The sequence below is a fragment of the Hemicordylus capensis genome, chromosome 1 (genome assembly GCF_027244095.1).
Source record: "Hemicordylus capensis ecotype Gifberg chromosome 1, rHemCap1.1.pri, whole genome shotgun sequence".
Taxonomy (NCBI): Eukaryota; Metazoa; Chordata; class Lepidosauria; order Squamata; family Cordylidae; genus Hemicordylus; species Hemicordylus capensis.
Genome location: NC_069657.1, coordinates 396981771 through 397006701, shown reverse-complemented (window position 1 = coordinate 397006701; position 24931 = coordinate 396981771). Strand labels below are relative to the sequence as shown.

The 24931-nt window shown below is 44.3% G+C and overlaps 1 protein-coding gene across 6 annotated transcripts in view; it reads left to right on the top strand.

Moving 5' to 3' along the window:
- CCDC167 (coiled-coil domain containing 167) overlaps positions 1-24931 on the top strand; it is a 63810-nt gene that overhangs the window by 17951 nt on the left and 20928 nt on the right. The window contains exons 2-3 of one of the 6 annotated variants that reach the window (XM_053304829.1): positions 653-761; positions 18564-18658. In XM_053304829.1, the coding sequence (XP_053160804.1) occupies positions 720-761; positions 18564-18658 (137 nt within the window). In that variant the 5' untranslated portion in view covers positions 653-719. Of the gene's footprint in view, positions 1-543; positions 762-10072; positions 10550-18563; positions 18659-24931 lie in introns of those variants that run through there. The other 5 variants (XM_053304821.1, XM_053304813.1, XR_008318477.1 and 2 more) reach the window with 5 other exon arrangements.

The window sequence follows — 24931 nt, the reverse complement described above, 5'->3', positions numbered from 1 at the left end:
ATAAAGTTATACTATCTGAAGAGCCTTAGGCCTAAAATATTGTTCTCAAGTATCTCCACTCCACTGATTTTATTTGCTTCAGTTGTTTATAAACGACCCATTCTGGATTTTCCAATGTCCCAAAATACATACTGGAGAACTTCCACTCCCAGGAATCCCCTATTTTAAAGAAAAAGCCAACACCATCAGAAGCACATTACAGTTGCCTTCTCTTTGTGAAACTGTGATCTAACAATCCTGACAGATGCAAAGCTTCCTCCGAGTTAAAGAGAGAGAGAAACGAATACTGCCTGGATATCAGGGATGTGGGAGATTTGGTGAAGAAAAGGCGAGATTTCCAGCTCTCGCTCGCTCGCTCTCTCTGGCACTTATTTATGTTCTTTAAAACAAGCTTGCACTCATTTATAATACATCCTAGCCCTCCAGTTCCTACTCTTTACTAATAATTGTCGTGCGTGCACCAGAACAAGCAGCTTGTACAAGAAGCCACGCCTCTCCCTAACCCGGCTGATTTGCCCCTTTCAATCATGGCTGTGCGTAAAGGGAGAAGAGCCCGGAATACCCCTGACAAAGATGGCTGCGATGGTTACTCGAGGGCAGTCTCTCTGAGCAATCCTATTTGCTTACGTGGCCATTCCGTGCGCCTAAACAGGAAGAAGCCGAAAGAAGAAAGGTGTGCGCACATCAGCTGATCCAAGCAACGTGGAGCGAGGGAGAAAATGCCGAAGAAGCAGCGAGCATGTATGAGCGTGGCTCGAGAGGTGAGGAGGAGAGTAGCACGTTGTCTGGGCAACCAGGAGGCGGCGGGAACCCAAGAATCAGCGAAGGGAGAAGGAAAAAGCATGAACACGGAGGGAAGGAAGGAACGTGGGCAGAGAGAGGGGCGGGATCAGGGTGAGAGACTACCTTAGTGCTGTACTGGGAATGAGAGGGAGGCTGGTGGGTGTGAAGGACTAAGGGAGATGATGGGTGAGTGAGTGCTGCAATATGAGTACAGTGAGGGGATCATTGCACATTGCAGAACAGGGCAGAATGGAAAGGGATGTCTGTAAGTAATGCCCCTGACATATTGGAAGTCCATTGAGAGGGTGACCAGCCAACGCACACTTCATAACCACACTAGTACACTTGTGTGATTGGCACTGATATGAGCTTGACGTCCCTGGGACAAATCTTACTTCAGCCATAAACTCACTAGACTAGATGACTATTATTATCAATAATCTACTGCTTTAAAAAAAAAAGTTCTCAAAGCAATTAGATTATGTTCCCATAGCAAAAGGAAGAAGAAAATGGTTCTGTGTCCCAAAGAGACTCACAATCTAAAGTAAACCCAAGGGAAATACTAGCAACAACCATTGGTGGGTTGCTGTGCTGCACTGAATAGGGACAGTTGCTCGCTCTCTGCTAAATAAGAGAGCTATCATTTTAACAAAGTGCCTCTGTCCAGTTAGCAAGGGACCATAGCTTATTCTTAACTCAGCCCCTCCTTCTGTAATCATTTGTTGCATATTTATGCTATTTTTCTTCAGTAAAGCTCCCAGGCAGGTCTGATGTATAAAAAAAACATTATAATAAAAACTACAGTCGGAATAAACAGTACAGAAGCAACCCATCCACTGGCACCTTCTCCTCACCGAAGGTGTGACAGAACTGTCTAAAGATGGGGAGAGATGGATCAAATGAAACTTCCTGGCAGAAGCAGTAAACGGGACTCTGATACAGGCCTATTGTACAGGACTACAAAAATAATGGATGTGACTTTTGACACTTATGGAAAATGCTATATACATAAGTATTAAATTATTCTTCTCATTATCAGGGTATTAAATGTGTAAGGGTTGACTTGGAACCATGGGAAATAGTCATTTGGGATTAAAATTGTTGTTTTACTGACACTTTTTATTTATTTTTTACATTTTATATCCAGCTCTTCCTCCAAGGAGCCCAGAGTGGTGTACTACATACTTAAGTTTCTCCTCACAACAACCTTGTGAAGTAGGTTAGGCTGAGAGAGAAGTGACTGGCCTAGAGTCACCCAGCAAGTATCATGGCTGAACGGGGATTTGAACTCTGGTCTTCCAGGTCCTAGACCAGCACTCTAACCACTACACCATGCTGGCTTTCTGGAGAGGAAGTGGCTGAATTCATTGGACTGGAAATAGTAAGAGACAGAATGTGTATGTTGGAACTGCACAGCAAGAAAAGGATGGGTATGCAGGGCAATGATCACTTCATGTATACTAGCAAGTAGTCGTGAATGGCTAAAATGCAAATTGTCAAAGATGGGGTTTGGCAGAGGTAGCTGAAGCTTACTAAGGAGGTTGCCATCTTCCGATAGTTGTCCCCAGTATCTGATGTTCGGAATATGGAGGTTGTCAAATTATAGTCTGAGGCAATTGAATTCTCAGAGATGAAAGTTTGGGCGGTATACAAGTTAAATAAATAAATAAAATAAAAATAAATAATAAAGTGAGCCATGTCCTTCACGGAGCACAACTTCTTGTCTATCCTGACTCTACTGCCAGTAACATTAGACTGCAAGCCTGTACATAGTTACTCGGGTGTGAATTCCATTGCACTCAGTGGGATTAACTCCTGCGTTAACCTGCATAGTTTCAAGATACAGAAGTTATGCTATCCCTAGTTAGCAAGCTTAGGACATTCCTGCATAGGCTGTGCCCTGCACTACTTTTTTGGCTGTTAGCATTGAAGTGGGTGCATGGGAAATAGTTTTTGAAAAAGAAGAGGTTGCATGTCAAAACAGAACCCATGGCATTATTGCTCCTGTGAACTGCCACCTATACTTGCATGGTGATTTCCTAAATTAGTGGTTTTCTTGAGTGGGGAACCAGTATGGTACAAAGATGGGTACAGGGTGTTTTTAAAGGATAAGATAGACTGAAAACACACACCCATTTCCTGGAAAGTGTCTAATGAACCCATGCAGGTTAAAAAGGATAGGTGTGAGGAAGGCCATTGCTTTTGGCAAAGTCTACATGCATGTGGTAGACTGGACTGCACTACTTCACACCGCAGGTGGAGGATCATAGAATGGGAAGACCGTTCCATGTCCCAAGGGGCTCACAATTTAAAAAGAGACGCAAAGTAGACAAGAAAAGACAGGGAATATTTGTAACATCCATAGTAGAAGTGAAAGCAGGGTAAGAATATGGTTATTTCAGTGCATCCCTGTATTAAAAATTCCCCATGAATAGAAAACTAGCACAGCAGGCAAAGTGGGATAAAACCTAGTTCTCTGTTTTCAGGGACCTTGTACATGGAGTGTTCAAAAGAGCTACCTGCACCTGTAGTCTGAATTGGTACAATCCATTCTACCACCTCATTCTTCTTTGTGTTCAGATCTAGCCTTGGTGGTAGAGCACACATGCTGGATGCAGAAGGTCCTGGGATAAGTCTCCAGTATGCCCAGTTAAAGGTTGGGTAAAGGCTCCACTTAAGAATATAGAAAGGTGTGCTGCCAGCACGTTGGAACTAATGTTCCAAAAGTAGGCAGATAAGGTGCAGCAGAGTCCGAGGCTCTGTATTTTAAAGACAGCATAGTATAGTGGCTAGTGTCAGACTATGACTTTAGAGACTTGGATTCAAGCTCTCACTCAGCAGGCAGTCTGCTTGGACATGCCACTCTCTCAGCCTAACCTACCTCACAGGATTGTTGCAAGGATAAAATGGGCATCTATATAATTATTTCACTAAGCCGACTGGAAACGCCTGGGGATGTGGGGACGCATGGGGATGTTTGGCGGGCGGAAATGCAGCGACGGAGGAAGGCCTAGGCCTGGTCGCCGGGAGCGGGGAGGGCGAAAGCGGGGGGGGGGCAGAAGCGGGTGGCAGCAGTGGTGGTGAGGAGAGGTGGCTGGGCCCAGCCCGGGCTGGCTGCGGTGAGGAAGTGGTGGCGGCGGCAGGTCCGGGCCGGCCATGGTAGGCAGCAGCTGGGCCGCCAGGAAGAGGCGGAGAGTGACGGAGGCCCGGCAGGGGTGAGAGGAGGCGGGCAGAGGAGCCGCGGCCGAGAGGAGCCCGGCCGGCCTCGGTGAAGAAGTGGCAGCAGCGGATCCAAGCCAGCTGTGGTGAGGCGGTGGCTGGGCTGCCAGGAAGAGGCAGAGGGCGGCGGAGGCCCGGCAGGGGTGAGAGGAGGCGGGCAGTGGAGCCGTGCCTGAGAGGAGCCTGGGTGGGCACCAGAGCCACACTATGCCCAGCTGGCCAGGAAGGAAAGCGTGCTGGTGGTGCAGACCTGGGCAGAAGGTTGGGGGGAGGACAGGAAAGACTGGGGCAGAAGGTGGGGGTGGGGAGAGGGAACTGCCAGCCCCAAAGAGCACACAGATGCTCTGTGCGGGGTCGGCTAGTTGGATATGATTGTGGAAGGCTATAAAGGTTCTAATGCATTCTCACTACTTCGTTATCAAGCCCTAATTCTTTTGGTCAAAGTGGACAGAGTTCCTGGAGGTAAACTCTTTCCCCTCCCATCTGATGACCACTATCTATTAGGAAGAAGGAGAAAAACGGAGTCTGGAAGAAGTCTGAATCTTTCCCAGCAATCGGTGGCTTTCATACTGCACAGTGATCCACAGCTCTATGGGAGAGCCTAGAGCACGCCTCTGCTCCTTGCATCAGTGGGTCTGCTCTGTGGCTATTAAGCTGTGCATAAATACAGTTGTAACGGTATTTCCATTGAGAATGACAGGAGTGCGTTTGCAACTGCATTTATGCACAGTTTAGTAGCCACGGAGCAGCCCCAGCACTGCAAGCAGTGCGAGTACATTTTAGGCTTCATCACAGCAGTGAGCGTGCCTCTCCCTTAGAGCTGCAGAACACTGTGTAGTGTGGAAGCCAATCTCTCTAAAGGAAAGTCCACTTCTTACTTGGGCAGTGGCAGTAGGTAGATTAGGCTGAGAGAGAAGTGACTGGCCCGGAGGCGCCTAGTGAGTTTCATAACTGACTGGGGATTTGAACTCGGGTCTCCCTGGTCCTACTCCAACACTAGCCACTACACTAGGCATGTGCATGGAACTGGTTCCGTGCACTCCCAGGATGGTGGGGGGTTTCTTTAAGGGGCAGGGGAAGTGCCGCCTACCTGCCAGACCCTGCCTTGCTGCTTCCCCCACTGTTGGTCTCGCAAGAAGCAGGTGTGTGGGGCTGCAGCTTGCCTCCCTGTAGCCCCAAATGGCAGACGTGCGTATGACACTGATGGGCTGCAGGGAGGCACTCTGCATCCCCGTGTGCCCACTTCTTGCGAGAGAGCTGGCAGGGTGGTGGCTGGCAGGTAGGTGGCACCTCCCCTGTCCCTTAAAAGAAAATCCCCCCACCCTCCGAAACAGCTCAAATGCCAGATGACCGAACCGGTTCGACACTCCTAGAATGGAGCGCCTAATGGTTCCATGCGCATCTCTACACTACACCATACCGGCTCACAACACAGAGAAGATAGTGAATTCTACCGCCCATTGAGGTCATCTGAGGAGATCCGTCTCCAGTTACCGCCGACTCGTTTGGTGGCTACACAGAGACGGGCCTTCTCGGTTGCTGCCCCGAGATTGTGGAATGCGCTCCCTGCTGAGATACTGTGGAATGTGCTCCCTGCTGAGATACGATCTTCCCCATCTCTGGCAATTTTCAAAAAACACCTGAAAACCCATCTCTTCACCCAAGCTTACTCAGCATCCTAAATTTTGGGGGTTTTAAAATCTGGTTTATTTTAAAATTTTAAAACCTTATTTTGGGGTTTTTAATTACTTTAATGGTTTAATTGTTTAAAAATGTTTTTTAATTGTTAGTTGTTATATATTTTTTAAATTTGTTTTAGCTCTTTACTGTTTTAGTGGTTTGTTTTAACTGTAATACTGCCCTGAGCCATTTTGGAAGGGCGGTATATAAATCTAATAAATAATAATAAATAATAAAAATACTGGACCTATTTCTGGGTGCAGTATTACAAGTTAGGAGGGGATCAATAGAATAATGATGTCTAGGTATATCCAGCCAGTTTTGTCTCATCATTGAGATTAGTATCTGAATTAGTAAGTACTGCCCTTTCTGTTGCAGATCCTCTCCATTCCACCTTTGCAATCAATGTGGCCTTGGAGGAGTTATCTGTCTAAGCTAGTTAAGCATTCCACCTCTGCAGTTTGTGTTCCTTGGCTTTGATTTCAATTATATTCTCTGTGTAATGAGATAATTTGAAAGTATAATATAGAAAAATCTGTATAAGTCTGTGCCAAGGATGTGGAAAATGTTTGCAAATTCCTGATGCCAGCGTTTGTTGTTAGGAGCCAGATTCAACCTCTAAATCTAAATGCCTGGGCGACGAGGCACCTGGGACCTCCCCCCCCCCGCACTGTTGCTAATATTATTGTTTCCATGTCGCTTGGCCCAGTTGTTTCCTCCCTCCCACTGCAGTCGGTGGAGGCTGCTTGAAAGATGACTTTTGGAATCTGTTAAGTTCTTTCTTTACCACATTGTTGTTCCCTGCTCCCTTTCCCAGCCCTCACATTTACCCTCTCAGGAGTAACTCTCTGGCATTTTATCCCTCTGTGGCAATGTCCTCGCCTGTGGCTGCTGCAGTAATTTTGAGCTCATTAAAACTCCCCCGACTAAGAGGCAATGATCTGTTGATTTAATCAAAAGTATCTGCTGATCTGAGCCGTGCAATGAAATGTTCACCAGTGGGAAATTCTGGGATATGGGACCTCAAGCTCTGCTAATCATAAGTGCTGCAGCCTGATCTGCAGTCGCTTTCGCCGTGGGTTGCAAGCACTTTCCCTCTTTGCATGGAAATCTGCCTGGGGAGGGGACCATGCTGTGAACTGAATTGTTTTCCTTCCTTGATACATATTCTGCAGTATCTTATACAAACATTGGTTGGAAAGTCCGCATTAACTCCAGTGCAGCTTGCACAAATTGACCAGTATGGTAGAATATATATTCTATGGACAATTTATCAAACTTTACTTACGTATTTATTGAAAATGTCTAAAACCTGCCTTTCTGTCTGGCATTAGGCCTCCAGCATTATTATTATATTTATATCCCACACTTCCTCCAAGGAGCCCAGAGCAGTGTACATGGTTATGTTTATCCTCACAACAACCCTGTGAGGTAAGTTAGGCTGAGAGAGATGTGACTGGCCCAGAGCCAATAAGAAAAAAAAATACACAACAAACATAAGATTGTTTAAGGAGTAGAATTTATTCGAATGGAGGACTCTTAAGTGGCCCTCACTGCAAAGGCTATTAATAAGCAAATCCTAGTGAACTGTAGGGCAGTAAAACATGAATATGACTCATGTCAACAATAAATAAATGTGTGTGGCAACACTTATGTATGTGCAAACATGGCCTTTAAAATCAATCTGTGATAACATATAAAATTTTTCAGCTCTGTGTAGGCAGAATGACGATACTCAATAGAGAATCTATTTTATTTTACATTTATAACCCACTCTTCCTCCAAGGAGCCCATTTCCTCCAAGGAGCCCAGACCGATGTACATGATTATGTTTATCCCTACAACAGCCCTGTAAGGTAGATTAGGCTGAGAGATAAGTGTCTGGCTCAGAATTACCCAGTGAGTTTCATAACTAAATGGGGATTTGAACTCAGGTCTCGTAGGAACATAGGAAGCTGCCATATACTGAGTCAGACCATAGGTCCATCTAGCTTAGTAGAGTCTACACAGACTGGCAGCAGCTTCTCCAAGGTTGCGGGCAGGAATCTCTTTCAGGAATCTCTTTCAATAAATACGTAAGTAAAGTTTGATAAATTGTCCATAGAATATCTTGGAGAAGCCAGGGTGGGAACTTGGAATGTTCTGCTCTTCCCAGAGTGGCTCCATCCCCTAAGGGGAATATCTTACAGGGCTCACACATCGTCTCCCATTCATATGTAAACAGGGTGGACCCTGCTTAGCTAAGGGGGCAAGTCATGCTTGCTACCACAAGACCAGCTCTCCTCTCTCCCTGGTCCTAGTCCAACACTAGCTACTGCACTACATTGGCTTGCAACACAGGGAAGATGGTGAATTCTGTTGGACCCATTTCTGGTGGTGTAGAATACATAAGCATTTTAGTTATAGAAGAATGGATTGGCTTGTTTTGGATTGGCAGGTCTTTCTTCAAAGAAAGATCAAGGCAAGGTACTAATGCACATCTTTTTAATTGCTTCAGATAGGTAGTAATTTTAAGTGACAACATGATTAGCGGTTCAAGCAACGTACAAAGCAGTGACCAGCAGGAAATAGCAGATTATTACAACGTAGTTGAAAGTTAGCAGCCATTCCACATATTATCCAGTTAGGAGATTGGTGTAACTCAAGTGCACCAAGAGCAGCTGGTCCAATGAATAATATTACATTGTCTAATGACATATTATTAGTGAATAGTTAAGATGGTGTTTTTCAGCAATAATTTATTTATATAGGTATTATCCGAGTTCCAGAGTACTGGAAGACTCCTGTCAGAGGACTTCAGCTCATACCTTTTTAACACAAAGGGACAGTGTATGATTACTCCGACACACAGCTCTAGATCCAGTGCTAATATTTAGAATTTAGATTTTTCATAAAGACTTGCGATTTAGTGGAGAAGCCGTGACCCATATTTGAAGATGAAGGATGCTTTGGAGAAAGGGGTTAAAAATAATTGTGTTCTTAAAAGCCAGTCAAACAAGAACAAGTATAGAGAAATGAAAGCTGACAGCATCATAAGCGAGTACTTAAAAATTAACGTGTATTGCCAAGCATGTGTATGCACCAGCAGGCAGGATTTTGAGGCTGCCGCATGTGGGCCATGTCGCATTGTGACCAAAAATACATTATTGTATTAAGATTCACTAACAGGAACAGTGCGTGTAGTAGTTTTCTGCTCTAGTTAGCCCTAGCCAGGGCTCCATTGGAGACAGCACTCGTTTCTGTGTGGGTTGTTTCAATAAGAACAGACAAATGGAAGGCAAAAAACCCAGTTCCAAAGCAGAAGCTCTCCAGTTGCATCATAGTCTGCCCCTCTACGGGAATGTCTGCACTAGATGCTTCTGTGGAGTTCTGGCATATGCGTCCCGCATCCTCCTTGTCCTGTCTAAACTGTAACATGTCATTTATCTAGTATAATCCACATTGATAGCAGATGGGAATTCCTGGAGGAACCTGGCACAGCAATGCTGCAAATTGCACTGGACAGAAAGAAGCCACTCTCCCAACCACGGTTCCCTCTAACAGGCTTTCCCAGATGTTGTTCACTACAACTCCCAGCCATCCACAGCTACAGTGGCCCAGCTACAGCTGGGGATTATGGGAGTTGTAGTCAACAACATCTGGGAATCCCTGTTAGAGGGAACAGTGCTGCCAGCTTTGTCCATTGTAAAAGTCTGTGGACAGAAATCCTGTCCGTCTGATATTCGCTGTTGCTCTTGGTCACTCCTTTCTGGTTCAAAGGGAGAGGTTCACTTAATAACTGTACTTCACATTCATATCATGCTCTAGTGTTCAAAGCACTTTATACACATGGCCACAGTAAATGAGGGCTGCACAACTTTGGCCCTCCAGCTGCTTTTATATGCCATCCTCCATCATTCCTGGCCACAGTGGCCAGTAATCAGGGATCATGGGAGTTGTAGTCCAACATCTGCAGGAGTGCTGAAGTTGTGCATCCCTGCAGTATAAGGCCCCTGCTAACTAAGCAAAAAGGCATCTTTCAAAGTGGTGATTCTCTTATATTTAGGAGGGGGAGAGCAACTGGCCCTATCCAACCCCAGCACAGCATCCCTCCAGTGGCTGTTGCTGGTATCTGCCTTATGTTTCTTTTTAGATTGTGAGCCCTTTGGGGACAGGGGACCATCTTCTTGATGTATTATTTATTTTTCTAAGTAAACCGCTTAGAGAACTTTGGTTGATGAGCGGTATATAAATATTACACTAGTAGTATATGGTGCTATAAGATAGGTCAGTACTAGGAGAGTTGGTAAACTGTTCAGTCCTCCAGCCTTAGGCCTCCTTTGCAATCAGTAGTTGGTCATCTCAAGGTCTTTTGGTCTATCTCAGTCTCTCTGCTTAGTGTCTCAGTGGTTGTATAATGGACCTACATCTTTCTCAACGTTCTTGACAATATTTGCTTCCGAATGTCTAGCAATTAATATTTGATATATTCCCAAGACAGCTTGTTCTGCTATGTAGCTGTGCTTTCAGAAACACACATCTCCGTCTGTCTGTCTGTCTATTTTTCCTTTTTAAAGAAACTAGGCTGCTTTCAGTCTAGGCTGCTGCAAAAGGAACAGAGTAACTATGACAGAACAATGCCTAGTCTTTCAAATACTTCTTGGAACTTCCCAGGTGGCCCTTTCACTCTGACACAGCTCTCATCACAATGGCAGAAGCCAAAGCTATTTTTGTGAGGCAGAAGGACAGGTGTGGCAGGAAAAAAAAGGATTTTCCACTAGGGAGACGCAAAGCAGAGGAAGGCATCTCCATTCCCCATGAGGTGTATACAGTTGAGATACAAGAACATCATTCTGGCTCTGAAGAAGCAAATGCAAGATGGATTCCAGTAAGTAAGAGCCTAATGCAACACAGGACTGTAAGCTAGGATTTGGGGGCACTGTTACTACTGGCAAAAAGTCCAAAGGGGGATAAAATGTACAGATAATTAAAGCCCTATTAAGAAATTATATTGTGCATGTGTTTCTACAGATGTACATATTTTTGTATCAATGAGTCTATATGCTTTCATTTTAAAAGTGATCCTGCGTACAGGTCCCTCAGATGTACAATATAGATGCATTGAATACAACAAGTGTATAACGACATGCATACACTGGCTAACATGATGCATGGCCTCTGCGGGGATGTGAGTGACTTGAGACGCTGCTGCTATGGACCCGGAAACAGCAGCACAGCTGTAGAGCATCATGGTTGCGCTACAAGTGTTACCACAGTTCTCCCCATTCACCACAATGGGGAGAAATATGGTAATGCTTGTAGTGCAACTGCAGTTCTCTACAGAGGTGCCACTGCTTCTGAGTCTGCAGCAAGTCACTCCTGTCGCTGAAAAGGCTGTGCATCATGTCAGCCAGTGTACACACCACATCAAGGTACATCAGCTCAGTAATATTGTATGTGCAAAAAGGGTGCACATGATGTTACACAAAAGTAAGCCTACTGGAAATTGGCTTACTCTTGTGTAAAAACATTTCCACAACTTGCATGCATGCGATGTTACTGGGCTGGTATACCCTTTCACGGTATGTCAACCAATGTGAAGAGGGCTTAAGGGAATTGTTCAAGGGTCTGATGGACTCCTCTTTATCAAGGTAAAGTGTGCATTATCTGTGGATAATGGACAGGTTGTCTAAAGTGGCGATCAAAAGCATAACCATTGTTGATGTTGCTTTCTGACTTCAGCCTCCCTGTATAATTCTTGAATTGTACAAATAATATGGGTATTGTGATGGATTTGGGAACCAGACCAGACAATGGAAAAGATCTGCTGGCAGGTGACATGGGGCAAGTCTATGCAACAGGAAGGCAGTTTCCTCTGTCTCCTCCTCATAAGCCCCCACCACCTTGTTTGGCTCCAATCTGTTTTATGAGGGTCAGGAGGTGTAAAACCTCATTATTGAACTCCATTGGATGTCGGTGTATGTGTGATATGGCTAAGTGCCAAGATCTTAATTGGGGAACTCATAAAGACAGAGGACGGATGCCACTTCTTGAAAAATGGCTTGTAGCCTTCCTGCAAGCATGAATGCTTTTTATGAATTCATTACAAAATGTATTGATATAGCATCCCCCCACCCCCAAGCCTGCCACACACAAACATTCAACTCCTATCAAACGCCATCCCTTTGTTTTCCGGTATGCCTCTTGGACTCCTCACCCAGAGGCAATATGAATAAAATTGGTAATAATCATGTATGTCTCTTTGGACTGTGGCCTGCCTCCCCAAGCTTCTGTATTTGGGAAGATCTGAAGACTGTGCACAAACGAATTCAAATTTCAGTAGAAATTGGCATTATGCCTGGTGGAACATCTCCTGATAGGGGATGCTGCTGGCTTTGGCACATTACAGCTTACTTGTCATAAATGAAGGGGCTGTTCATCTCTCCAAGCACATACTATAGCATTCAGCTGGAGACTGCAGGAAGGCATTCACGGAGAAGCTTATGGATTAAGAATCTTATTGTTTTGGTTTGGTGCTATATATTAAATACATATTGGTAAGCTGTGTTCTAGATTCTGGAGGATGATGCAAAATCATATGTGTCATAAGCTGCTCGCTTTATGAGACAATTGGCCTTAGACCAGAATTTCCTAGAGCAAGCATGCAAAGCATAAATGGTGGACTGGTATATGCAAACAGTGTGTGCACATCAGGGAGCTGGAACACAATCATTTCCTCAGCATATGTATTATTATTAACAATATTTTTACCCCACCCATCCTCCAAGGAGCTCATGGCAGCATATATGGTCCCCTCCCCCAGTTTATCCTTACAACAACCTTGTGAGGTAGGCTAGACTGAGGCCCAAGGTTAATCAGTGAGCTTCATGACTGAATGGTGATTTGAAACTGGGCCTCCCCAGACCTAGTCCAGCACCCCCTGCACCACACTGGCTCCTGTGCGCATGGGCATTTGAAAATGGGCCTCGTTTATTTTTACATGTTGGAAACAGGCTGCAACCATGATTGCTGTGTTAAATGTGGAGCTAGTCTGTCCTTAAACCTTTCTCATTTTTACAAATGCAAGTAAAGGTAAAGTGTGCCATCGAGTCGGTGTCGACTCCTGGCAACCATAGAGCCCTGTGCTTGTCTTTGGTAGAATACAGGAGGGGTCTACCATTGCCTCCTCCCATGCAGTATGCGATGATGCCTTTCAGCATTTTCCTATATTGCTGCTGCCCAATATAGGTGTTTCCCATCATCTGGGAAACATACAAGCGGGGATTCAAACCGTCAACTTCTGGCTTAGTAGTCATAGCTAATTGTTTCAGACACCTTTCTCCACCCTATTTGTTCCTCTTCTCATCCCCTAGCCAACATTCTGCCAGTGACTTATGGTGTCAGGGTAGAAGAAGAAGAAGACTTTTTGCCCTTCATACCCACAACTGGTGGATTCCCCCCCACCCCCGCAAATGCTGTTCAGACTCCAGAGTAGTTTGAGCTGCAGGAAATTTCTTCCTGGCCCAAAGAGAGTAAAGATAAAATTTTCATAATCCCTTAGCACAAATCTACCTATCCCAAAGCAGTGGCCATTTCTGATATCTGAGAGGAAGGACATGGGTAATGTTAATAGGGTCTACTTTCCATATTCTTTGACTGTGTGTCTACTTTAGGTACTCAAGGTTAATTGGTCCTATGTTCACTTACCTGGGAGTAAGTGTTATTGAAATCAGTGGTACTTACTTCTAAGTCGCTAAGTGTAGTCTCGTTCTATCTATTTCATTTTTCAGCTGAGACTGCCAAGAAGATATCATAGGAGTTGTATAATGTGATTGCCTTAACTTTCCTCTACTCATTTCACAGTGGTCTACAGTGGCTTATCTTTTCTCAGGATTTCTTAGTGGGAGCAAAACCTTTCCATCTACAGCAGGTTCAGATGTACAGCAGTTTGAAGCAGCACTCAGTGGAGATTTGCCCCTAGAGTGTTGGTGGAAGGCTTCCAATTCCTCAAATTCTGTGACTTTTGTGCATGTATGAGGCCACACATGGCTCTGTGGTTGCCAGGAGACAACACTGACTCGACGGCACAATCTTTTTTTTGAGGCCCTTGGGAGAAGTTTCTCAGCAATCCTGAGAATAAAGGGTAACTCTTGCACATAGTACTCTGAATTTTCCAGTCCCTCTTGGCTATTTATACATGGCACTGTACAAAGACTGAGAGGACAATATTTTCCTTGCCACAAAAGATACCATATTTATCTGAATAGAAGATGAATTGATTTATGTTGACCCCCTTAAAAATACAGGTTATACTGTATTTACCTGAAAGGAAGAAGACTCTGAATTTAAGACAACCCCCTGCTTTCTAACATCAAATAACTTGGATAAACCTAGTTCTGGATTCAGGCAAATACACTACTGTAAAGAAGAAGAAACAGAAGGAGTGGAGGGAAATGGAGGCAGGTGTAAGCAGGGGAAGAATATGCTAATACAGGGCTTGACAAATCCCAGGCACCAGGGAGCCATGGCACCTAGAAATCTAACCATGGTGCCTAAACTAAGATTTTCAGAGGTAGAGTTATTTAATAAAATCTTTATCTGTCCCATGTAGCCCTGTTTGTACTTTGTTACTTGTAAAGAGGATAAAGAGAAGCCCATTTACCCTGCTACCTCCTCTCCATAGGGTCTAAGTCAGATAGTAATGTCAAGTGTCTATTATCTGGCTTCTAAACTTTTGGGCCAAAGAAAAATGGTCAAAGTCTGTGCTAAAGTGGTTACACATGCTTGTGCTTGGCTACAGTTAGAGATGTAAAATATTAAATGGTTTAACCCATAGGTATTAGTCTTATATTAATACTGTATATTGCTGCAAATATATTTTATTTTATTTTATTTGCTACATTTTTATACTGCCTTTCTGCCGTGACAAAGGCACCCAAAGTGGCTTACAATATTACAGCAAATTACAGAAGATTAATAAAACGTCTTGGGCTGTTGGTTTTTTCAGGAGCTGAGCTTTTCAGCTGAGGACAAGAGCTCCCTGGCCTGGGCACATCCTCTCAGGGCACATTAGTCTTTCAGTAGTCTTGGGAAGGAATGGGGGGGGGGCTCCCCCAACAGTCTTCACAGGCCAGAGCTGGTCTCTATGGGGGCCGATGTTATGCTCTCCCCTGGCCTGGGTGCTTCCTTTCTTGCCTTCCTCTCGTGGCAATATATCTCGTAATGGCTAGGCCCCATTACAATAGAAGGTGGGCTGAGAACAGCAGACCCCACTACCCTCAGTGAGGCCCAGCTCACGTCCAGGCCAGCCCTGCTTAACCTAACCCTAACCTTGCCCTGCCCTGCCCTGCCCTTGTCATTAGCACTAGCCAGGGAAGGGAGAAGAGAAGGCTGGAGGCTGTTCCAAGAAGGAAGCATCGCAGCCTGGTCACCCAGAGTTGGTATCAGGCAAGTGGGTTGGGGGCCTCCTTCACCCTTCCCCCCCCCCAATCAGAGTTGTGAACTTGTTAAACAGTTAAATGAAATAGTTTTAATAGTTTGAATGGATACTTTTTCAAAGGTTAGTTATTTCTCTAAGAAATGGGGACCAAGGAATTTCTCTATTTAGCCTTCACCACTATTATATATTGCAAGAGGGCTACATGCACTCTGGGGTGGCCAAGCTTCAGCATTATGATGCTTTTTGACGCTTATAAAGCATCTTTCAAATGCTAAGTGTTTTGCATATATTGTGACAGCGGTCCTTAACAATAGTCATGGGTAGTCGGCCGCTATTTCCCCCCACTATTAACTTGCTGCTGCTGCTGAATTGGTTTTTTTGCATCCTTCACATTAAACCTCCTGCTTCTCCCCGCGTCCCTGTGCCTTACCTGGGACTGGCTTTGTTGGCTTTCCTTGAGTGTGTGAGAATTGCTAATTAGCCCAGAATTGAGCTATAAAGTGGTTAATCAGGGGATCAGTAGAATTGATTTCTCTGTGTAATTATTGGAAGGGATGTCCTTTTCCACTTCTTTTTCTGGAATGGGCAACTGGAGTCTGTGCAGTAGCGGAGGGCGGAGTAGGAAATGTCTCCCAGCTCTCTGGATTCAATCAGTCTCATCAGGCTAATGTGAGGAGCCGATCCAGATGGGTGCTTGGTCTTTCTCACCTTGGCTGCTTCCTGCTTGTGCACCACACTGCATGCAACAGAAAGGGGAATTGGAGGAGGAATATGTTCTGATTGACAAGCTTTTCATTAGCTTGCCAGTCAGTACAAGTTCACCTTCCAAGTCCCCTGCATGGGGAGGAGCTACAGCTCAGTTTAGCATTATTTCACATGGAGATCATCCTAGGTTCAGTCCTTGGCATCTCCAATGAAAAGGATGTCTGGTAGCAGAGTTAGCAAAGACCTCTGCTTCAGATCCTCAAGAGCTGTTATTGAATAGACAGCATGAGGCGAGCTGGACCAATAGTCTGTTATATATGGACTAATGGTCTATATACTGTGTATATAGACCATTGGTTGCATCAGAGGACAACCGGTTGACTTACTGTGCAGCATTTATGTGCATGTTACAGTATATTGCAACACATGCAGGTGTGTAAGATCACTGTTGCTCTAAACACAAGGATTGTGTGATCACAGTTGTGCATTTGATAGCCATTGGAAATAATGGCTGTCAATTGCACAACTTGCACAACAGCACAAACATTGTGTTGAGACATGCATATAATGTTGTGCAGTATGTCGGCCATTATTTTTCTCTGATACTATTAAAAACTCTCTCCTGATGTTTCATCCATAGGATTGCAAAACCCAGTTTCCCTCTGGAGAAACGAGCTGGATTCCCTAGAACACTTCCCCCGAGGAGTCTGAGGAATTGTTCCCATATGATACTTCAAGTCCTTGATCACCTGTTCTCTTGTGCTTCAGCTGTTCCTCTCCCTCTCTTGTCTCTCCACTTTACTGGAAAATAAATTAGCAGACTAATTAGATGACTATCTTAAGCAGCCAGCAGTTGCTTCCTGCCGCAACTCCAGCTGAATACAAGATGATAGCAGCAGTTAAAAGTATCCGCTTGAGACTCCAAATTGCCCAAGTTAATTTGGCTGCTCCACCTGGGGCAAGTCACTGGGCCACTTCCAAAGTCTATTTTTGGAAGAGGTGGCTGCTTGTGGTTAAGGGTGCAATGCAGATTAGATGCACCTTGTTTTCAGGAGAAAATGCAGGGTCTGTACATATGCATCCAAAGGTTTGCTTGGGCTGCATTTTGGCTAAGAAATATCAGTGCTGCAGCTTTCCTATGTTTTCATGCATCTAAGGGTCGACACCAACTTGACAGAACTTAATGAAAGATGTGGTAATGTGTTAAATGTTATCATGGTAAGTAGCTCTTCCACGATCTTTGTGCAGGGGGGAAAAGTAGTATACATTATTTCTGAAGTACAGTGTACATATTTTGTTGCCTATACATGGATTCAGAAGTTCTCATTCGCTTCCCAGTCTGGGTACTTGTGGCAAATAAGAATTATTGCTCTGATGTAGTTCTAGTCATGCACATCTACATGACTATATGGATATATATATATATCCATCTACATCAGAAAATGCATGCATCCAGTTCAGTGGGGCCTGGATGGACATCATGATGCAGATGTGCATCCACAACAGCTGTATGCGTGGATAAGCCTTGTACAGGTTCCCTTTGCTGAATTGGGGCATTTCTCTGCCTCGGAAGTGATGCTGTGTAGTTTTTTTACATAGAGATGTATCTGTGTAATATGAAATAGCCCTTAATGTAAGATTTTTAATTTTTGCAGCTTACAGATGACATTTTAATTTGTTTTGGAAATTGGGTATCCAAGCTGCATTAATACCTTTGAAAACCTGTCCATGCAGCCATTCTTGGAATGTTTTACTAAAGAGAAACACGGATAATTAATGCAAGATCCACTATTCCCTCTCTTCTGTGCTGTGTTGGTCCCAGCCTCTATTTCCAGTAGAGGTGGAGACCCACAAGAAAGCAACCTTGTCCTACTTTGGAGTCCCTGTTTTGCTCTGTTTCTACTGTTTCACCACCTGTTAGAGGATAATTTCTCTGCCTTTCTGGAATGCTCTGACACATTGTGACATATGCTTTAGATACTAGATGGAGAATAATCTCATGGGGAGATCAGTATCCAAAGCCCTGGTCCACAACCAGTTTTATAGGAAGCCCACTTTGAAGAATGGATGCAGGATAGTAGCCCAGGCCCTTATTTCATCTACAAGTGGATGGTCAGCAAGCTTTGTTGCTATAGCAACCATTCCATCCACATATCACTCTCTGGGTTGGCAATCGGAGTGGAACAACTGGTGCTCCTTAGGGGGCTGAACTCGTTAGGGGACTCCACTTACTGACCCCAAATCTAAAGGGATCCTTTGCTCCTTGTTGGGCCCTAACCAAGAGCTTAAAGCAGACCTTGACACATCTTTGGATCTAGGAGCCAGCCCAAAGATTTAGGAGCCACACAATAGATACTTGACAAAATTACCAGAGTTAGTGACAAATATTGTAGAGGCAGAGGATAAATGGGCTTCTTTTTATCCCCTTTACAATCAACCTACTTAGAAACAGTGCTGCCTGGCACAAATAAAGATTTTATTAAATGAACTGTACCTTTGAATATCCTAGTCTAGGCACCACAGTTAAATTGCTAGGTGCCAGGGCTCCCTGACACCTGGGATTTGTCAACCACTTGTTAAAAGCTTGGAGATAGTGAGAAATTAAGCAGCCATCGTGCCTTGTGCCTATTTCTGTGGGAAGGTGGGACAAGTGAAGCACTGCAAGTCTCTAGTCAAATTGCCTTGCTTACTGAGGTGGAAATGTTGAGCAGTTGGTGAGCAGCTTTGTCATTCTGGGTGGTCTTTGTGTATGTTTCAGATAGACAGCCTGGAGGAGAAGCTTTCCCACTGCAGACAGAGCTTGGAAGAGGTGGATTTTAAACTACGGAGAGAAGAACTGACTCCTGAGGGAAGGTACTAGTGAGAATTCAGGTGCTCATTGGAGCTTTGTGGAACTGCAGGTGTCTGTTGCTCTTGCAAACCAGTGGTTAGCTAGATGTGTTGATTTTTAACAGCTCTCGACAGAGCAGAGATTTAATAAGTTCCACCATGACCACCATTATAGTTTGCTCTAAAAAAGAGGTGGTTTTAATTGAACTGAGGGAATGAACCAAACCTGGCTTCTACCCTTGGCTGCTTTCTTGTTTCATAAAGCTTCAGAAAAATATTTATTTTATTTAAAATATTACTATACCACCCAACACTTGTGTCTCTGGGCAGTTTATAATGAAAATAATTTAAAACATCAAATCAATTAACAATGAAAATCATTTAAAACTCAATATTAAAATTATTAAAACTATAAATCTAATTAAAAGCTTGGGTGAATAAATGTGTCTTCAGTGCCTTTTTAAAAGTTGGCAGAGATAAGAGCCATTGAAATAAGGAGGCTCATTGAAATAAGGAAGCTCTTATTTCAATAGGGAGTGCATTCCAAACTCCAAGGGCAACAATGGAGAAGTCCTGTTCCCGAGTAGCCACCAATTAAGTTCACGGCAACCTCAGACGAACCTCTCCAGATGATCTTAACAGGCGGTGGAGCTCATGGCGAGGAAGATGTTCTCTTAAATACTCAGATGTTCTCTTAAATACTCAGCCTAAGCTGTTTCGGGCTTTATAGGTAATAACCAGCACCTTGTCTTTTGCCCGGAAACGTATCTGCAGCCAGTGTAGTTCCTTGAACACAGGAGTAAATTGGTCTCTCCTAAATGACCCAGAGACCAACCTGGCTGCCGCATTCTGAACCAACTGCAGTTTCCGGATGATGTACAAAGGCAGCCCCACCTAGAGCGCATTAAAGTAATCTAGCCTAGAGATAACGAGCATATGTACCACTGTGTTGAGGTTGTTCATCTCAAGAAATGAACGCAGCTGGTGTATCGGCCAAAGCTGATAAAAAGCACCTCTAGCCACCGCCTCAACCTGGGACACCGGGAGAGATTCTGATCCAGAAGCATCCCCAGACTGCTTACCTGTTCCTTTTGGGGGAGTGTGATGCCATCCAAAACCAGCAGATCAAATTCGTCTCCCCGGGTTCTGACCCTGCATGGATCCCTCCATCTTATCCAGGTTCCCCTCCACATGGATCCCTCCATCTTATCTGGATTCAGCCTCAGTTTGTTAACCCTCATCCAGCCCATTACTGCCTCTAGGCAGGCATTTAGAGAGCTTATGCCTTCTCCCAATGATGTTGACATGGAGAAATAGATTTGGGTGTCATCAGCATATTGATAACACCCTGCACCAAATCTCCTGATGATCTCTCCCAGCAGTTTCTTGTAGATGTTAAACAACATCGGAGACAGTATGGAGCCCTGAGGCACACCATACCGAAGTTCAGATTCTGAAGAACAACAGTCTCCAAGAGACACCATCTGGAATCTGCTCGTGAGGTAAGAGCGGAACCACTGCAAAGCAGTGCCTCCCATCCCCAGTCCCATCAGGCATTCCAGAAGGAAACTATGGTCAATAGTATCAAAAGCCTCTGAGAGATCCAAAAAGACCAACAGAGTCACACTTCCTCTGTCAATTCCCAATTGGACATCATCCATCAGGCCGTCCAAGGCATTCTCCACCCCATAGCCCACCCGAAAGCCAGTCTGAAACAGGTCTAGATCATCAGTTTCCTCCAAGACCACCTGGTGTATATATACAGTCCTGCTGAATCATGCCAAAATCCCAACTAGTCCAGCATCCTGCTTCATGCAGTGGTCAACCAGGTAGATCAGGGAAGCCTGCAAGTGGGGGAAAGAGGGCAGCCTCCCCCTCCCATTGATATTCCCTGGATCTTGGGCATGTTCAGGAGCATGCTGTGTGAACACTCTCTCTGAGTCCTAATGTGCTTTTCCTTTCTCACCACTACTGAATGCCTGTCTCTTTGTTTTTTGAATTATTTTTCTGCTACTTTCGTATTTTGCTCCTATTGATAGTTGGAGACCACTTAAGTTTAACCAAAGGGCCGAGTCCTAGCCTAAGTTCACTCCCTCCCAAAAGTAATTTACACTCTGCTTTGTAACCTTCTTACTGAATAACCTCATATTTGCTGACCTTCAAGCACCTAGAAAGGCCACGTTTTATAGGCCCCACAGGTTTTATCTCCTCCAAATGAAATATGACTACCATCCCCATAATCTATGACTACTATAATAGATATGTAGCACCAAGATCATGCTGAAACCTGTCTAGATCGTGGCAGTGACTAGGTTCCTGAGTTAGGTTTCTGGGAAGGCTAAGGTCAGATTATGATTCTCCCGAGACCTTCAGCCAGCTCCCACTCTGCAGGTTTGTTTAAAGAAAAATTGTGTACCAAGAAAATGCAGCAAATCTACATAGGTTTTGCATGACATATTTACACAATTTATTCTGGTTCTGCCAGAGGCAAGGAGGGGATATAGGACACTGAGGCCCAAGCTCTGTTCCTGCATGGCTTTGTTTTATTTTAAAGCTAAATAGCAGTGGGGGGAGGATCATGGACACTTGTGCAAAGGAAGAGGGTATTTAACCCTTTCTTGCACTATCACAGTCCCGATGAAAATCACACCTCTGTCAGCACAAAGAGGGGAACTTCTGTATTGTCACCAATGGAAGCTCACTTTCGGAGCTGAGAGCAATTTGGGGGGTGCAATTTTTGTTGGGATTATGGTTCAACTTTCATTAGGACTATGGTTAAATATCCTCTCCCTGCGCACCATAGTCTTGATCTTGAATGCTTTCCCCCACAGCTGTTGCTTAGATTTAAAAAACAAATCCCAACTACACATTTAACAAAGTATAGTTTTTAGCCCTAAAGCTCAACCTCCTGATCACTGGAAATCTTAAAGCAGAATCTGGATCTCCACCAAACAGCTGCAAAGCAGTGGGCAATTGCAGCAGGAAGGAAAGATAGTATTTAACATTTCTTGAAAATGTATTTGTATCCCATCATTCTGTATTACAGATATCTCAAGGCAACTTCTAACATTATGCATCCCAGAGCATGGTCCAAAGGGACACAATACAGCTATCTTGCTGAAACTAAGCAGCTCTTGATGTGGTCAGTGCCTGGATGGTTGACCGATGTATGCGACATCTAGCCGTAGCACAGTGGTAAAGCATCTGCTTTGCTTGCAGAAGGTCCCAGGTTCAGTTTCTGGCATCTCCAGATAAGGTTGGGAAAGATTCCTGCCTGAAACCTTGGAGAAGCCGCTACCAGTCCGTGTAGACAATACTGAGCTAGATAGATCAACAGTCTGACTCGGTATAAGGCAACTTCCTTTTTAAAAAAAAACAATGATAACGAAAGCAGCTACAAAGTACAACAAACACACTTAAGAAGTAAAAGTCTGCTGGAACAAAGCTGCTTTTAGGGTCTGCCTAAAAGCAGACAGACAGAAAAGGGGCCGGATGTACCTCTCTTGGGAAGATATGCTACATTCTAGATGCTGTCACCAAAACAGTCCCATCTTGTGTCTGCCTCCTCCTGTACACCTCTGGGCAGAGAGAAGAAGCCTCAGAAGCAAAGTGACAATCTAAACAGGTTCATATAGAAAGAGGAGATTTCTACATGGTTCTGTACAGTACTTAACTCTTCTCCCACCCACCACTTTCCTTCTGCAACTCCTACTCCTACCTGCTACCACATTTTCCCCAAGACTCAGCAAACACGTGTCCAGAGCCCTAGGGAAGTGAGGGTTGCAGGGGAATAACCCTGGCATGGAAGAGGTTAAGCACTGCCCACTGTTTTTCTGCTGCAATAGATCTTCTGGAAATAGCATATCTTCCCTAAATGCCTGCCTGGAGGCAGTAATGGACTGGATGAGGGATAACAAACTGAAGTTGAATCCAAATAAGATGGAGGTACTGACTGCCAGTGGGGGGGTGGGAGTCAGACCCAAGAGATGGTTTAGATCTGCCTGTTCAGGATGGGGTTATACTACCCTTGAAAGATCAGGTACGTAGCTTGGGAGTGCTCCTGAACCCAAAGCTCTCCCTGGTTTCTCAGGTTCAGGCGGTGGCCCGGAGTGGTTTTTACAAGCTTCGACTGATACATCAGCTACGTCCATTTCTAAAGGTTAATGACCTTAAAACAGTGGTACATATGCTGGTAACCTCCAAGCTTGACTGCTGTAATGCGCTCTATGTGGGGCTGCCTTTGTATGTAGTCTGGAAACTACAACTGGTACAGAATGCCGCAGCCAGATTGGTCTCTGGGACAACACGAAGGGACCACATAACACTGGTTTTGAAAGAACTGCCGATATGCTTCGAGGTGAGATACAAAGTGCTAGTATTTACCTATAAAGCAATACCTTAACGGCTTAGGTTCAGGCTATTTAAAAGAGCGCCGCCTTTGTCATAAACCCTGCCACCTTTTATGATCTTCTGGAGAAGTCTGGTTACAGATGCCACTGGCTCATTGGGTGGTGACCCATGACTGGGCTTTCTCTGTGACTGCCCCAAGGCTTTGGAATATGCTCCCTACTGAAATTAGCATATCTTCTCTTTTTCCCCAGGAGGAACCTCAAGACTCTCCTGTTTTTGCAGGCTTTTAATTAGAATTTTTAATAATTTTAAACGTTTTAATAACTATTTTATTCTATTTTTATTGACATGTATTTTAATTTGTGACTCTTAAATTTTAAATTTTGTACACCGCCTAGAGATGTACATATCAGATGGTACAGAAATATGATAAATTCACCCCCTCACCCTTCGCAGCCTGGCTCTTCCACCACATGCATAACTCCAGCCTCATTTAACCACCTATTCAGAACAAGACAGGCATTAGGACTAGAAGCTTTGCTTTAAAAAAAGAAAGCAGAGATTCTCGTTAAACTGCTCACAAAAATGATTTCTTTTGTTGCTGATGTTAAGGTTTTGCCTGTCTCTCTCTCTCTCTCTCTCTCTCTCTCTCTCTCTCACTCTCCCTCCAAACCTCATACTTTAGGAATATGGCAATAATGTTCCACACATTTTGCAGAGATACATGGACATTGAGAGAGCCGCCTGTGCTGTTGTGATGCTCTGCAAAGCACAATAGTGCTGCTGTAGAAGCAGGCTGTTCTAGTCTAACTAAGCATTGCACAATTGCAGTTGCAATGCTACTTCCATTACTCCCAGTGGAAGCAGCATCACAACTGTGATTGCGCAACACTTAGTAGGAATGGAAATGCCCACCTGCACAGCAGCATGGATGGTTCTTCTAGCATCCACATATCTCTGCTCAGTATGTGAGCCGACACTACTTAGTATCATTTCTAGATTCAGGTGCAGTCATAGTTGCCTGGTCTTATTGTTCTAGAAGCACATGCATGACTAACAAATCTATCAATGAGTGATTAGTGAATCTATCAGTGGGGTTTTCCGTTAAACTAATTTAACTTTCATGCAGTCCGGCAACAAATATATCCAGACACCGGAGGGGTGGAGGGGCAGACTTTTTTTAAAGTGGTGGTAGAATCTGATTTAAATTATTCAAAATATAAATATGTAGCAATCCATATTGAATCCACATTAAGTTCAGTAATTCATATCTAAGCCTTTCACTTCTAGTGAGGGGCATGGCATTGAGTACCCAGAATGTTGGGGGCAATATGCTAAATCATTGTAAACCGCTTAGAGAGCTCTGGCTATAGAGCGGTATATAAATGTAAGTGCTATTGCTATTGCTATTTCTATTTAGATGTGTCCCTTTTCTGTTTGCAGTTCCTCATTAACACAGTTCATACATTATATTGTACGTGTGTACAGATCTTTGAAACTACAGAATGTACACACGTCTTTGTAAGCCTGGGTACTAGCCCCTCCAGTGCATGGCACTGATTGAAAATGCCTCTACTACTATAGATGTGTTCAACATAATGTATGAATAACGGTACCTGTGTACACTATATGCTTGTACCAAGTATTCAACATAATGTCTGAACAGGGCTAATGTCTGAACAGGGCTAATGTCTGTCTTCTTCATAGCACCAACACTGCTGATAGTATATTGAGAATCTGAAACATTGGTCACTTCCTGGCACCCTTCTCTTAGGATGGGCATGCACTCTTCCCCCTCATTTCCTTACTATTACTTTAACCTGCATTACACAATGTGACCCAATGTAAGCGCAGAGTGTGCTGCCCCACCCTCCCCTCACAGCACTTGCTGTTAGCAACACAGTAGAGCAACACAGTGGATTTTTGATTCTCACGGTCAAAGGCTGT